This window comes from Mesoplodon mirus (genome assembly GCF_964341445.2).
Source record: "Mesoplodon mirus genome assembly, chromosome: 5".
In the NCBI taxonomy this organism is placed as follows: domain Eukaryota; kingdom Metazoa; phylum Chordata; class Mammalia; order Artiodactyla; family Ziphiidae; genus Mesoplodon; species Mesoplodon mirus.
The window spans coordinates 36,034,355-36,050,534 of NC_138980.1; the positions used below are offsets into that span (position 1 = coordinate 36,034,355).

At 51.8% G+C, this 16,180-nt stretch overlaps 1 protein-coding gene across 1 annotated transcript; it reads left to right on the forward strand.

The window, feature by feature from the left end:
* The first annotated feature begins 1,066 nt into the window (after positions 1-1,066).
* On the forward strand, positions 1,067-4,832 carry FEM1A (fem-1 homolog A). The gene has a single exon (XM_082623700.1). It carries the CDS (start codon positions 1,185-1,187, stop codon positions 3,177-3,179), a length of 1,995 nt encoding a protein of 664 aa, XP_082479826.1. The 5' UTR covers positions 1,067-1,184; the 3' UTR covers positions 3,180-4,832.
* Positions 4,833-16,180: the final 11,348 nt, after the last annotated feature.

Sequence of the window (16,180 nt, forward strand, 5' to 3'; positions counted from 1 at the left end):
ACAGTGTTGGGGGTAAGGGTCTGACTTTGGAGGTGGGGTTCAGGCTTCACGGGGGTGTCGATGTGCGCAGTCACCCAGGACCCCATGCTCAGAAGGGCCCCACGCTTGGTTTAATGCCCTGCTGTCCTTGTTGGGAAGTTCTTCATCACTTTTGGACAAGGGGCTCTACATTTTCCTATTGCACTGGGCCCTGCAAATTACGTAGCCACTTCTGCCTGGGTTCAAATCCCGACCAGGCCATTTACTTGCCCTGTGCCCTTAAGCAAGTAACTGAGATTCTCAAAGCCCCCAACCCCAGAGGTTTACTCACAATGATATTGGAGAAGTTCCCCAGCCAAATGACCAAGGGCTGAGGCAAATTAATTTAGATTTTGTATTGAGGATGTTGAGGGTTGAAGGAAGGAAAACTAAATTTTTAATAGGGTATTAATGAGTGAGCAAATAAACATATGAGTGTGTGAATGAATGAACGAATAAATGAGAAGTGAACGAGCGCCGGACACTGAACCTTAGAGCCACCTGTACTCCCTGCTCTCCTAACGTCCCCACCCCGCCCCACTTTCCTGCCTCTCCCGAGCGCCCCCTGCCGGTGAGCGGCTCGGCCTCGCGAAGCCCAAATCGGACCACTCGCCTGGCTTCGCCTTTGCTCTCGCTCCTGGTTGGCTCCGAGTTGCTCTCCCTGCCTTTTGCGGAACGTACTCCTTTGCCCTGCGTCTGCGTTTCCTGTCGGTTCCGGTATGGTGACAGCCACAGGAAGTACGTAGCCAAACTTTCCCAGGTCCCACAAGCCATCGCGATAGCATTGCATGACGGGAGTGGTAGTCCTCGAGGGACGAGTTTCCGCCACAATTGGCTGTGATTGGAACTGCCGTTCCCGCCATGCATCGTGATATCACTTCGCCGCCGCTGGCCCTCGGCCTTCTGGGAGTTGTAGCTTTAATACCTTACCGTTCCTTTTCTGTTTCATGGAGTGTGCCGGCTTAGAGAACTACATTTCCCTGCATCCTTCCAGGCTCCAGCGGAACCAGGTCGCGGCAGCCATTTTGTTCCGCCCCAGAAGCCCCTAAGATGGCGGCGGGGGAGACGGTGAAGGTTGCCCAGTGTTCCTCCGGGCGCTAGTCCGCCGTCCCCCCCGTCCCCCAGTACCCCGGCGGCCGGCCCATGGCCTGGCGGAGGCCCGGACCATGGACCTCCACACCGCCGTGTACAACGCCGCCCGCGACGGCAAGCTGCAGCTGCTTCAGAAGCTGCTCAGCGGCCGGAGCCGGGAGGAGCTGGAAGAGCTAACGGGCGAGGTGGCCAGCGGGGGGACGCCGCTGCTCATCGCCGCCCGTTACGGCCACTTGGACGTGGTCGAGTACCTGGTGGACCGGTGCGGCGCGAGCGTGGAGGCGGGCGGCTCGGTGCACTTTGATGGCGAGACTATCGAGGGTGCTCCGCCGCTGTGGGCCGCCTCGGCCGCCGGCCACCTGGACGTGGTGCGGAGCCTGCTGCGCCGCGGGGCCTCGGTGAACCGCACCACACGCACCAACTCGACGCCCCTGCGCGCCGCCTGCTTCGACGGGCACCTGGAGGTGGTGCGCTACTTGGTGGGCGAGCACCAGGCCGACCTGGAGGTGGCCAACCGGCACGGGCACACGTGCCTCATGATCTCCTGTTATAAGGGTCACCGCGAGATCGCCCGCTACCTGCTGGAGCAGGGCGCCCAGGTGAACCGGCGCAGCGCCAAAGGCAACACGGCCCTGCACGACTGCGCTGAGTCCGGCAGCCTGGAGATCCTGCAGCTGCTGCTCGGGTGCAACGCCCGCATGGAACGGGACGGCTACGGCATGACCCCGCTGCTGGCGGCCAGCGTGACGGGCCACACCAACATCGTGGAGTACCTCATCCAGGAGCAGCCCGCTGGGGAGGAAGCGAGGCCAGGGCTGGCCCGAGAAGACCCCTCCGCCGGCGTGGCGTGCGCGCAGCCCCAGGGCGCCCGCTGCGGCAGCTCCTCCCCAGAGGAATCCCTGAGTGGGGAATCATACGAGAGCTGCTGCCCCACCAGCCGGGAAGCCGCCGTGGAAGCCTTGGAGTTGCTGGGAGCCACCTACGTGGATAAGAAGCGAGATCTGCTCGGGGCCCTGAAACACTGGAGACGGGCCATGGAGCTTCGTCACCAGGGGGGCGCGTATCTGCCCAAACCCGAGCCCCCGCAGCTGGTTCTCGCCTATGACTATTCCAGGGAGGTGAACACCACTGAGGAGTTGGAGGCGCTCATCACCGACCCGGATGAGATGCGCATGCAGGCCCTGTTGATCCGAGAGCGCATCCTGGGTCCCTCCCACCCGGACACTTCCTACTATATTCGGTACCGGGGCGCGGTGTATGCCGACTCAGGCAACTTCGAGCGCTGCATCCGCTTGTGGAAGTACGCCCTAGACATGCAGCAGAACAACCTCGAGCCTTTGAGCCCCATGACCGCCAGCAGCTTCCTCTCCTTTGCCGAACTTTTCTCCTACGTGCTCCAGGACCGCTCGGCCAAGGGCAGCCTGGGCACACCAGTCGGCTTTGCAGACCTCATGGGGGTGCTGTGCAAAGGAGTCCGGGAAGTGGAGCGGGCCCTGCAGCTGCCCAAGGAGCCCGGGGACTCGGCCCAGTTCACCAAGGCCCTGGCCATCATCCTCCACCTGCTCTACCTGCTGGAGAAAGTGGAGTGCACGCCTGACCAGGAGCACCTGAAGCACCAGAAGGTCTACCGGCTGCTCAAGTGCGCCCCCCGCGGCAAGAACGGCTTCACCCCTCTGCACATGGCCGTGGACGCGGAGACCACAAACGTGGGCCGCTACCCGGTGGGCAGGTTCCCCTCCCTCCAGGTGGTCAAGGTGCTGCTCGACTGCGGGGCCGACCCAGACAGCCGGGACTTTGACAACAACACCCCGCTGCACATCGCGGCGCAGAACAACTGCCCGGGGATCATGAACGCCCTGATCGAGGCGGGGGCCCACATGGACGCCACGAACGCCTTCAAGAAGACGGCCTACGAGCTGCTGGACGAGAAGCTGCTAGCCAAGAGCACCATTCAGCCTTTCAACTACGTGACCCTGCAGTGCCTTGCGGCCCGCGCCCTGGACAAGAACAAGATCCCCTACAAGGGCTTCATCCCCGAGGAGCTGGAGGCTTTCATCGAGCTGCACTGACAGGGCCCAGAGGAGAACCCGGGAGGGGTGGGGCCCGCACCTGTCCCCGCACCCGCCGGAGAGCGCTTCCAGTGGCTGGAATGGGGGAAGGGCTTTCCCGCCTCCACGGCCCCCTCCCCTCCACAGGGAGAGGGGAAAGGAGTCAGCGAGCTGTCGGTGCTAGAAGCCTTCAGGATCACGCGCTAGGAGAAAGGACTTTCTCGAGGAGCCCGCGCGCGCGCCCATCCTCAACAGGGAGAAGACACTCAACCTCCCGCACCTTAGTCCTGTCTGCCTGGGTTTCTGAGGGTCTGAGGGTCTCCTTCTGACCCAGAGGCAGAGGGATTGAAGCCATCGCCATCCTCCCCTGCTAGAAACACAAGAAGAAACGGAGAGTCGGGTCAGGCCTCTGCCCCTTACGTGGCCGGATAGACCCAGCCGCCCAGTGCAGTGTTAGGACTGGGGGTCCCCGGGTGGGGTGGAGTGGGAGACTCGTCCCCTACAGCACGTTTGCACCAGCTCCCTCCGCCTTGCTGTGGGCCGGGCTCTCTGCCGGGGCGGCCTGCCCTTTGCGTAGCTTTTGTGGTTTGGTGTTCCGTTTATTTACTAAGCGGGCAGGTTACAGGTGTGGCTCAGGAGTCCTGAGGTTTTGCTGCCATATACTTTTTTTTTTTTTTTTTTTTTTAAGATTTTGGTTTGTCGGGCTCGCTAAGTTCACTTGACGCAGCGAGGGTTTTGTCGTGCCCAAGATGGCCACGGCCGGCAGAAGTGAGCTTCGTTGTGTGAAGAATTGACGGAGGGAGGGGCCATCCTGGCCTATCAGCCCCCAAAACGAGGGTGACGGTACCTTTCTGAACACTTCACTCGTTTGCCTTTTACTTGGGCCGCCCGACTTCCCGTTCACACTAGAAGGAGAAGTAATTTTCCAAACCAGGAGCCGGCCAAACACTGAAGGAGAAGGGCTTGCCGGCCGCTTCCCGCCCAGCAAGAGCTAGCATGGTTGGTTTGGGCTTTGGTTTTCACGATTTCCAAGTTAAAACTGCAGGTCACTTCTGCCTCACAAATCACACCGGAGGGCACAGGTGTGTAGCGAGCCACCCAAGTGGCTGTAGCCATTTTTTAGCTGCTTGGGGAACTGGATCCAGGTGACCCTGAGACAATGCCAAGTACACTGTTAACCCACTAAGTCAGCTAGATGAGACGCTGGATGCCGGGAATGGGTTGCCAACTAAGGTGGTACAAAGTCTTGCTCTCCCATCTTTCAGGGCGTCCAGCGCCCCTGCCAGAGAACCCATCCCAGCGAGATTCCCTCGGGGGCATCCTCCATCCGTCCCGGCCGCCAGCAGGAGAGTGATCTTGGCATGTTGGGAGAGCAGAAGGGGACGGGAGCAGCCGCCCGCCGGCTCAGGAGAGAGGTCGTTCCCACCCCATGCCTCTCCCGCAGGCTTGTCGAGGGGCAGCTACACGGAAGCCTCCAGAAGCCACATCGGGTCCCTGGATGTCCCGCCCCACTGAGGGACCTAGGTCTCGTTTGGATTTGCAGTGTTAGTTAGGACATTCTTTCTTTACAAGGAAAGACCAGGTTTCGCCTTCCGTCAAGGCGGGAAATGCTGTCACTGTCCCTCCCAAAGGCCGGAATAAAGAAACGAGGCAGTGTCCATTGCGTGTCTCTTGCTGATGTTGTTAAAAGGATGACACGGGGCTTCCCTGGTGGCGAGTGGTTGAGAGTCTGCCTGCCGATGCGGGGAACACGGGTTCATGCCCCGGTCCGGGACGATCCCACATGCCGCGGAGCGGCTGGGCCCGTGAGCCATGGCCACTGAGCCTGCGCATCCGTAGCCTGTGGTCCTCAACGGGAGAGGCCACAACAGTGAGAGGCCTGCGTACCGCAAAAAACCAAAAACAAAAAGGATGACACGGGGAGAGGGCCGTGTGGGCTAGATGGGGGAGAAGGCAGGGAGAGGGTGCCACCAGGTGTAGAAGGTCCACGTAAAGGCTAATGGCTCCCACCCGAGTTTCGGTTTGTGTCCTGGGGCTTTGTGTCAGAGTGTATTAGGAAGATGTATTACTGCAGGGAAAAAAAAAACAAACTGACTTAGTCAAAAGCCCTGCTTTTCAGGAGGGTTGCCACAGAAAAGAGGATGGCTTGACCTTCAGGAAAGGCAAGGAAGGGCTCAGGAAACAGGAAGGCCCCTAGCTCAGCCCTGCTTCGCAGAGACCCCCAATGGAGCCCATGGACCCTCTGGCCCAGGAGGTCTGTGCATGAACTTGATGTGCCCCTAACCCTCCCTTTGTCCTGCTGTCTCGCTGGTTAAATTGTTTTTCTCCCCATTCACTGTGTCAACCCTCCCCAACAGCAGTGCCCTGGTGGTGGGTCATTGAGTATTTCCTGAGGGCCCACTGTGTGCCAGGCAGGGTTCGAGCCCCCTTGGAGGTGGGAGGAGGATTGAACCAGCTATACCTGAGGCCAGTCATCTCCCCTGCGTCCTCAGCTCCTGGGACAGTGGGGAGACCATGCTGTGGTCTCTCCAACTCCTGGTTTCACTGGGCCCCAACCACACTTACCAGCTAACACCCACTCAGCTACGGTGTGAATATATGGTTGTTGCCCTGAAAGAGTGTATTTTGAGTCAGCAGATGCTCTCAGGAAACGTGTACACCAGCAGCATTTATTGAGCCCTGACTGGATGGCAGGCACCATTCTGTGTGCTTGGGTGGGCTGCCCACAGCAGCCCTGTCCCATTATTCCTATCTTGCAAATGGGGGAAACTAAGGCTATTAAGAGATTGTATTTGTCGGGAGTCGCCAAAGAGGGAAACCGATCTAGGCCAAATGCTTTCTTTAAAAGCTCACACCTGAGGGCTTCCCTGGGGCCGCAGTGGTTGAGAGTCTGCCTGCCGATGCAGGGGACATGGGTTCATGCCCCGGTCCAGGGAGATCCCACATGCCGCGGAGCGGCTGGGCCCGTGAGCCATGGCCGCTGAACCTGCGCGTCCGGAGCCTGTGCTCTGCAATGGGAGAGGCCACAGCAGTGAGAGGCCCGCTTACCGCAAAAAAAAAAAAAAAAAAAAAAGCTCACACCTGAGAATTGAGAATTGTGACTTTTGCCTGAGACTCTCCAGAGAAAGCCACCTTAAAGCTCAGGCAGGTTTCCGGTGAGGGTTGATGCAGCAGCTCAGAATTTAGGAATGATCTGCTTCCTCCCGGGTCCCAACATGGCAGCCAGCAGAATGGCACACGCCAGCCAAAGTCCTGATGTTCACTGGAATTGGACCAATCGTAGTAGCCCAGGAATGGGTTGTGCTGGCTGACTCAGCCTGGGTCAGTGATTACCTGCATGTTACCAGTGACAAGACAAGCTCAGAGAGGCCAGTTGCCTGCCCAAGGCCACACAGCCAGGATGGCGACCCACCTTGCTGATAGATGAGCAGACCAGGGCTCAGAGGGAGTGGGGCTTGCCCGAGCTCACCAGGGTCAAGGCTGAGACCCAAGATTGAGGGTGTCAAAGTGTGCAGCCCACCCCACAAGTGGGAGCCACTGCTCCTACGCACTGTCACTCCCCGCCCCACTTCCTGCCTCTGCAGAACTGAAATCAGGGTCTGAAGTTCTTTCTACTCATTGGCTTGTCTACTTGGTTAATGCCTTTCTCAGACCTTCTGGAGCCCTGGGAGGGTCTGTGTTGGTCCCCACTGAGTGACCCATGTGGTGAGTGAAAGAACGAATGCCTCTTGCCTCTGGGGCTTTCAGTCCACGCCTAACAACTTGAGCAGCCCCGATGGCTTTGCCACGCACGGAGCCTGTCGCCCCCATGGGATTCCAGGACTGTCATCTGAGCAGTGTTTACAGGAGCAGAGCGTCCCGGCCCAAGGTTAAAGATAGCACTGCTCAGGGGCTCACAGCACAGCCCCGAAAGGTGAGATGACCAGCCCCTGGGAAGGTGGCACTTGGCTGGCACTGCAGGGCACTAACTCTGCGTCCCTGGAGAAAGGGTGAGGGTGTGGATTCCTTCAGGAAATTCAGTTAGGACTGGACAAAGGGTGATTCCACCCAGTGGTTGCCACAACATGTGTTAGGCAAGACCCAGACCAGATGCAGGCAGCACCACCCTTCCTGCAAGGCGGGGGAGAAGTGCTCCCTCCCCTGACCCCAGCACCTGTGTTTCTAGTAGGTTGCAAAAGAGACAGTGACCCTCAACACTGGACGGGACATTTGAAATCCCCCAGTGCCACCCTCTCCCCCTGACCTGAGTCCTGATGTCTTCTATTAAAAGCCCATCAAGGAAAGGTCTCCGTCAGATGTCACCTCCTCCATGAAGCCCTCCCAGATCATCATTAAAAACGCAGCCCCAGACAGCCTCCACCACATCCTCCTGTGTACTTCCTTCTTAATCCTTAAAATCTTAACACCTGTCATCATCATCTTCTTTTTTAAAAAAAAAAATTCTATTTTATTTTATTTATTTCTTGACCACGCCACGCGGCACGCGGGATCTTAGTTCCCCGACCAGGGATCGAACCTGCAGGCCCTGGATTGGAAGCATGAAGTCTTAACCACTGGACTGCCAAGGAAGTCCTCATCATCTTTTTCTTTGTTTCCTTCCTTGTTTTTTCATCATGTCCCTTCCTTAGAATGTCAGCTACTCAAGCTCATTCCATACTGTGTCCCCAGCACCTAGAAGAGGGCCTGATTCACAGTAGTTCATTAAGCATTTGTTGAATGAATAAATGAACTCACGTGACTTGTTCCAAGACGAGCAAGGAACCCTGTGTGGCTGGATCAGAGTGAGTGAGGGGAGTGCAGGAGGAGCTGGTGGACACAGGCAGATGGTGCAGGGCCTTTAGGCCCTAAAGAGCAATTTGGGTTTTACCCTCAGGGCTATGGGCAGCAATGGCAAAGTTTCACACCAAGGAGAGACATGGCCTGATTTAAGTCTTGAGATCACTGGCTACAGCTGGAGGAACGGATTAGAGAGAGGCCGTGGGATGGAGAGAAGTGAACAGATTTCAGCTCCATTTTGGAGTAAGGCTGGCAAGGCTTGATGAATTGGTTTGGGGAAGGAGAGAAGTCTAAGATGACTCCTAGGTTTTTTTGGCCAGAGCCAGTAAGTAGATGGATGGTGGGGCTGTTTAATGGGCTGTGGAGAAATGGAGCAGAGTTCCTGACTCGGGGTGACTCTAGGGCCTAGTGGGAGCCCTACTGTAGCTGCCTCATTCACCACTGTATAGCTGGTATGCCTGGCACATAGTAGGAGCTCAATCAGTATGTGTTGACTAATAGACGGCTTTCAGTCCCGGGGAAGGTAGGCCTTTGAGTTGCTGAAGTAGCTTAACATTGACTTCTAAAGAGCCTTAAGCTCAGCCACCACTCAGGGAAGGCAGGTAACACAGGTGAGTGAGCTGGCAGGTAGGCAGCTGTGACCCAGCTTCAGTCGAAGAAGTCACAAACAAAACTAGAAAGTACTTTGAATGGAGCATACAACACAACATATGAAAAATGTGTGTAGTGCAGCTAAAGCAGTGCTTAGAGGACAGTGTATAGCTTTAAATGCTTGCAGTAGAAGACAAGAAAAACAAAATCTGCAAACTATGGCCCATGGGACAAATCCAGCCACACTCCTGTGCTTACACCTTCCTGTGGCTGCTTTTGTGCCGCAATGGCAGAATTGCATTGCAACAGAGACCATCTGGCCCCCAAAGCCTAAAATATTTACTGTTTAGCCCTTTACAGCAAAAGCATGCCAATGCCTGATCTAAAGTTTCACCTTAGGAAGCTAGAAAACTCAGCACAAATTAAGCCCAAAGAATAAAGAGTGGAAATCAATGAAATAGAAATGGGCAAACAATAGAGAAAAACCAAAGAAACCAAAAGCTGGTTCTTTAAAAAGTTTAATAGAATTGAATGAAACACATGTGCTGGTGGAGATGAGTTGGGGCTCCAGATTCTGCCCCGGGGTCACCACCTTGCAATCAATCCTCTGATTTAGTCCAGTCTCCTCACTCAGAATGAACATGCTCATTGGACAGTGTGGCATGGTGCTTTAGGACACAGGCCACATGACCCTGGGAATGTCACTTCCCCTCTCTGAGCCTCAGTTTCCTCTCTGTAAAATGGTATTGATGGTAGCAGCTTCCTACCAGCATTGTATGAAGAATTAAATGAGTTTACCCCTGAAAACACCCTGGCACACAGTAAATGTTCAGTGTAGCTGTCATAGTTACAGGCACCTACTGCTTGCACACTCATTTATACATATAATACACAGATGAGCCTTTTAAAAAATATTTTTATTTATTTATTTATTTATTTTGGCTGTACCGGGTCTTAGTTGCAGCATGCAGGATCTGGTTCCCCAACCAGGGATTGAACCCCGGCCCCCTGCATTGGGAGTGCAGTCTTACCCACTGGACCACCAGGGAAGTCCCATACACAGATGAACTTTAAAAAATTTAAGTGGTTATGTATTTATTTGAATGTGTCTTGAGGAACAAAGCGTCGCTAGGCCCCCTGCTCCCAACATGTGAGTTCACAGATGTTAATCCTGAAAATGACCCAAGTTTAAAAATAAAGACGAGTTCGTATTTTTTACAATCTTTTTCTGAGATAAAATTGATCATTTTAAAGCGTACAATTAGTGGCTTTAGTATGATCTTAAGGTTTTGCAACCATCACCGGTATCTAATTCCGGGGCGGGGGGTGGGGAAGAGCTGTTTTTTAAACCTGTTTAAAGAAAAATATTAAAGGACTCAAGGAGGGACTTCCCTGGTGGTCCAGTGGGTAAGACTCTGTGCTCCCAATGCAGGGGGCCCGGGTTTGATCCCTGGTCAGGGAACTAGATCCTGCATGCCGCAACTAAGAGCTGGTGCAGCCAAAATAAATAAATAAATACATACATAAATATTTTAAAAATAAAAAAGTAAAGGACTCAATGAATAGGAAAGAAATTAAACAAACAAGAGGGCAGATGGCCAGCAAAGATGCTGAGGACAGTTAGACAGGTAAGCAAAGTTTGGGAATCCTCAGGAGGCTGCCAGAGAGCATGATGGCCCCAAATGACAGAAAGGGACTCTAAGACCCAGCAAGGGGTGGGAATGGGCATAGCACCTGGTGAGGGGTCTGAGGGACCCCGCGGAGCCTCAGGGAAAATAAGAGATTGGGCCAGGCCCCTCTGAGAGGTCAGGCAGTTCCTTTTCTTGGGAAGAGAACAATTTTTTTTAAAACTTCCTTTGGAAATTGGAAACCCTGGGCGCCTCCCAGGGCTATAAAAAGGCGGTGTCCACTGACCAGGTTAAAAATAAAGATCCCCACCCAGGGGCATTTGGGGTTGGGAGGAGACACTGTGTAGGCCAGGCAGGGGTAGGACTTGCTGTGTGACCTAAGGCAGTTGTCTGCCCTCTCTGGGCTCTGGTTCCCAACAGCATTCGACTGAAGGATTTCCAAACACCCAGTTAATGGGCATATTTATACGGCTGCGGTTGTTGTTATTTACGGAGGTTGTAATCAGGGAGAGAGGCCTTTGACATGGTCTGGAACTTGGCACTCTCTGGGCTCTCTCAGGAGGAAGGCCGTCGCCAGCCCTGGGGTGGGGGTGGGGGGGTGGGAAGGAGGAGAGGCAGGAACTGTTGTACGACGGCGCCCCCTGGTGGCACCAAATGCTCATCGCAGTATCTTCTGGGTTCCCACGAATAAAGGAAGCATCCTGTTCTGGGGGAGGTGGGGGGACAGGTCTTGCACGAGGGTGGGATCACACTGGCTCCTCTCAACCCTTGGGCTGTGACTCCCCCCTCCCCACCTGGACTATCCTTTCTCCCTGGAGTGATGCCTTCCAGGAAGCCTCCCACAGCCGCTCTCATCTCCCCCTACCATCCCCCATCACACCCCGGACCACCTCGGTTGTAACCACCTAGTCTAATGTCTCCCCCACGGATCTGTGAGCCCCAAGAGGGTAGGAACAGTGTCTGCTTTAATCAACAGTATGTCCCCTGATTTGAAACCGTCCCTGGCATACAGTAGGTGCCAATACACACTGTTCAGTAAATGAATGAATGGATGGCAGAATGAATGAATGGAACCATTCACCCATAGGCAAGAAGGGAACATGGAATCAAGAGGCTGTTTTGCACAGCAAAGGAAACCATAAACAAAACGAAAAGACGACCTACGTAGGGACTGCAAGAAAATATTTGCAAACCATGCGACTGACAAGGGCTTAATTTCCAAAATATACAAACAGCTCATACAACTCAATAACAAAAAACCAAAGAGCCCAAGTGAAAAATGGGCAGAAGACTTAAATAAACATTTCTCCAAAGAACACATACAGATGGCCAATAGGCACATGAAAAGATGCTCAACGTCACTAATTATTAGAGAAATGCAAATCAAAACTACGAGGTATCACCCCACACTGGTCAGAATGGCCATCATTAAAAAGTCTACAAATAACAAACGCTGGAGAGGGTGTGGAGAAAAAGGAACCCTCCTACATTGTTGGTGGGAATATAAATTGGTGCAGCTACTGTAGACGAGTGTATGGAGATTCCTTAAAAAAACTAAAAACAGGGCTTCCGTGGTGGTGCAGTGGTTAAGAATCCGCCTGCCAATGCAGGGGACACGGGTTCAAGCCCTGGTCCAGGAAGATCCCACATGCCGAGGAGCAACTAAGCCTGTGCACCACAACTACTGAGCCTGCGCTCTAGAGCCTGCGAGCCACAACTACTAAGCCCATGTGCCACAACTAAGGAAGCCTGCACACCTAGAGCCCGTGTTCTGCAACAAGAGAAGCCAGCACAATGAGAAGCCCTCACACTGCAATAAAGAGTAGCCCCTGCTTGCCACAACTAGAGAAAACCCACACACAGCAATGAAGACCCAAGGCAGCCAAAAATAAATAAATAAATAAGTAAGTAAATTAATTTAAAAAAACTAAAAACAGAACTACCATATGATCCTGCAATCCCACTCCTGGGCATATATATGGAGAAAACTCTAATTCAAAAAGATACATGCACCCCAATGTTCATAGCAGCACTATTTACAAACGTCAAGACATGGAAGCAACCCGAGTATCCATCGACAGATGAATGGATAAAGATGTCATAAATAAATAAATAAATGTACACACAATGGAATATTAGCCATGAAAAAAGAATGAAATAGTGCCATTTGCAGCAACATGGTTGGACCTAGAGATTGTCATACTGAGTGAAGTAAGTCAAACAGAGAAACACAAATATCATATGATACCGCTTGTATGTGGAATCTAAAAAAATGATACAAATGAACTTATTTACAAAACAGAAACAGACTCACAGACATACAAAATAAATTTATGATTGCCAAAGGGGAAAGGGAGTGGGGGAGGGATAAATTAGGAGTTTGGGATTAGCAGATATAAAACAGATAAACAACAAGGACCTACTGTATAGCACAGGGAACTAGATTCAATATTCTGTAATAAACCATAATGGAGGGCCTCCCTGGTGGCGCAGTGGTTGAGAGTCCGCCTGCCGATGCAGGGGATACGGGTTCGTGCCCCGGTCTGGGAGGATCCCATATGCCGCGGAGCGGCTGGGCCCGTGAGCCATGGCCGCTGGGCCTGCGCGTCCGGAGCCTGTGCTCCGCAACGGGAGAGGCCACAACAGTGAGAGGCCCGCATACCGCAAAAAGAAAAAAAAAAAAAAAAAAAAAAAAAAAAATAAACCATAATGGAAAAGAATGTGAAATATATATATACATACGTATATATAACTGAATCACTTTGCTGTACACCAGAAAATAACACACTGTAAACCAACCATACTCCAATCAACATAAATAAATAATTTAAAAGAGAGGTTGTTTTAAAGATAAAAACAGACTTATGTGATAATTCAGATTCAGGCAGACCTCAGATATACAGTGGGTTCAGGTCCAGTCCATGGCAATAAAGTGAATATCGGAATAAAGCGAGTCACATGAATTTTGGGGTTTCCCAGTGCATATAAATTACGTTTATGCTACACTGTAGTCTAAGTGTGCCATAGCATTATGTCTTTTAAAAATGTACATACCTGGGCTTCCCTGGTGGCGCGGTGGTTGAGAGTCCGCCTGCTGATGCAGGGGACACGGGTTCGTGCCCCAGTCCGGGAAGATCCCACATGCCGCAGAGCAGCTGGGCCCATGAGCCATGGCCGCTGAGCCTGCGCGTCTGGAGCCTGTGCTCCGCAGCGGGAGAGGCCACAACAGTGAGAGGCCCGCATACCGCAAAAAAAAAAAAAAAAAAGTACATACCTTTCATTTAAAAATACGTTCTTGCTAAAAAATACTAATCATCATCTGCGCTTTCAGCGAGTCATAATCTTTTTGCTGGTGGAGGGTTTGGCCTCTATGGCTGCTGACTGATCAGGGTGATGGTTGCTGCAGGCTGGGGTGGCTGCCGCGATTTCTTAAAATAAGACAACAGTGAACTTTGCTGCATCAATTGACTCTTCCTTTTATGAACAATTTCTCCGTAGCGTGCTGTGCTATTTGATAGCATTTTACCTGCAGCAGAACTTCTTTCAAAACTGAAAACAATCCTCTCAAACCCTGCCGCTGCTTTATCAACTAAGTTTCTGTCATATCCTAAATCCTTTGTTATCATTTCAACAGTCATCACAGTGTCTACACCAGGGCTAGCTTCCATCTCCAGAAACCACTCTCTTTGCTCATCCACAAGAAGCAATTCCTCACCTGTGAAAGTTGTATCCTGAGATTTCAGCAATTCAGTCCCATCTTCAGACTCCACTTCCACTTCTAGTTCTCTTGCTGTTTCCACAGCATCTGCAGTGACTTCCTCCACTGAAGTTTTGAGCCCCTCAAAGTCATCCATGAGGGCTGGCATCAACTTCTCCCAAATTCCTGTTGATGTTGATACTCTAACCTCTTCCCGTGAATCACGAATGGTCTTCATGGCATCTAGAATGGTCAATCCTTTCCAGAAGGTTTTCGGTTGATTTTGCCCAGATCCATCAGAGGAATCACCGTCCATGGCAGCTGTAGCCTTGTGAAATGTACTTCTTTTTTTTTTTTTTCCTTTTGTTTTGGCTGCACCGCCCGTCTTGTGGGATCTTCCTTTCCTGACCAGGGATCAAACCCGTGGGCAATGAAAGTGCAGAGTCCTAACCACTGGACTGCAGGGAATTCCCAAAAATGAATTTCTTAAAGAATAAGACATGAAAGTCTTAATGACTCCTTGCTCCATGGGCTACAGCACGGATGTTGTTTTGTTACCGAATCCAAGCTTGTGCTGCTCGCTGCACGACAGGCGAATAAATCAAGAGATGAGGTGTTGGGGAAGGGAATAGCAATTTTACTTGGAAAGCCAGCAGATGGAGAAGATGGTGGACAAGTATCCCAAAGAACCACCTTCCCCACGTTAGAATTCTGGGTTCTTTTATATTAGAAGGTGTGGGGGGAAAGTTCTGGTTCTGGGTTGTGTTAATTTCTTCCTGCCTGCAGCCTCTCACAGGTGGGCCTGGTCAGGAGGTTTCTGCGAGCTGAACTAAGGTGTTTTAAATTAACGCTCATGGGAGACCGGGTTCCCAGAGACGGGCCATTATGTATAATTTAAGCTTACAGGCAACATCCCTTTAGTGATTAACTTGTAATAGAATACAAAGTTTCTTCCCTATATTGAGTTAGCAAGCATGAAAACAACATGAATCTCATTGTCCATCACCGTGAGAGCCCTTGGGTGACCAGGTGCATCGTCAATGAGCAGTAATATTTTGAAAGGAACCCTTTTCTCTGAGCTGTAGTGTAACCAAAAGTGGCGTCTGGCTGCTTGCAGCTCAGAAGCCAATAAAGAGGCAAGGTTGGTGGAAAGGAAAGTTTGCTTTATTTCGGATACTGGCAACCACGGTGCGGGGGGGCAACTGTCCAAAGGCCAACTCGCCCCCCACTGACAATCAGGGGGCAAGAGCTTTTATAGATGGAGGGAGGCGGCTACATGCAGAAACAGCACAGTCAGCTCTGACCGTCATCTTAAAATTGATCATGTGGTGGTCTGATCAGCATCATCTTGATTATTTTAAGTACAGTTAATCTTCAGTTCCAGGGTCGGTTTTTTCCCATTTCCTTGAGTCCAATTCTTGGAATTATGGCAGCTTATGTCATGGCCACAGTCTGGTCATCATGTAGTTAACTTCTTCCACCTGGTGGAGGTTTCAGTATCTACAAGACAGCTCCCAGGATATGGCTCAAAATATTATCTACAGCCCTTGAGAAGAAACTAAAAGTCCTTAACTATGCTTAATGACTATTATTAGTTAGTCTTGTTGGACTGTTTTCCTTTGTTTCTGCATTTTCTCACTTCTCTGAATAAGCTTAATCTTTGGCTAAAGTTTTTCCACAGACAAAGGCAGGCTGAGGACATGGCGGGGAGTGGTGGGGAGGGACCACAGGGTCCTGGTGCATTTCAGTAGGTCTCAACAGTCGGCTTAAAATACTTAGTAAACCACGTTGTCAACAGATGTCCTGTCATCCAGGCTTTGTTGTTCCATTTACAGAGCACAGGTAGAGTAGATTGAGCATAATTCTGAAGGGCCCTAGGATTTGGGGAATGGTAAACGAGCATTGGCTTCAACTGAAAGTCACCAGCTGCCTTAGCCCCTAACAGGAGAGCCAGGCTGACCTTTGAAATTTGGAAGCCAGGCACTGACTTCTCCTCTCTGGCTATGAAAGTCCTAGATGGCATCTTCTTCCAATAATAGAAGGCTGTTTTATCTACACTGAACATCTGCTTAGTGTAGCCACCTTCCTGAATGGTCTTAACTAGATCTTCTGGAGAACTTGCTGCAGCTTCTACACCAGCACTTGCTGCTTCCCCTTGCACTCTGATGTCATGGAAATGGCTTCTTTACTTAAACCTCATGAACCCACCTCGGCTGGCCTCACACTTTTCTTCTGCAGCTTCCTCACCTCTCTCAGCTTTCATAGAATCGAAGAGAGTTAGGGCTTTGCTCTGGATGAGGCTTTGGCTTAAGGGAATGTTCTGGCTGGTT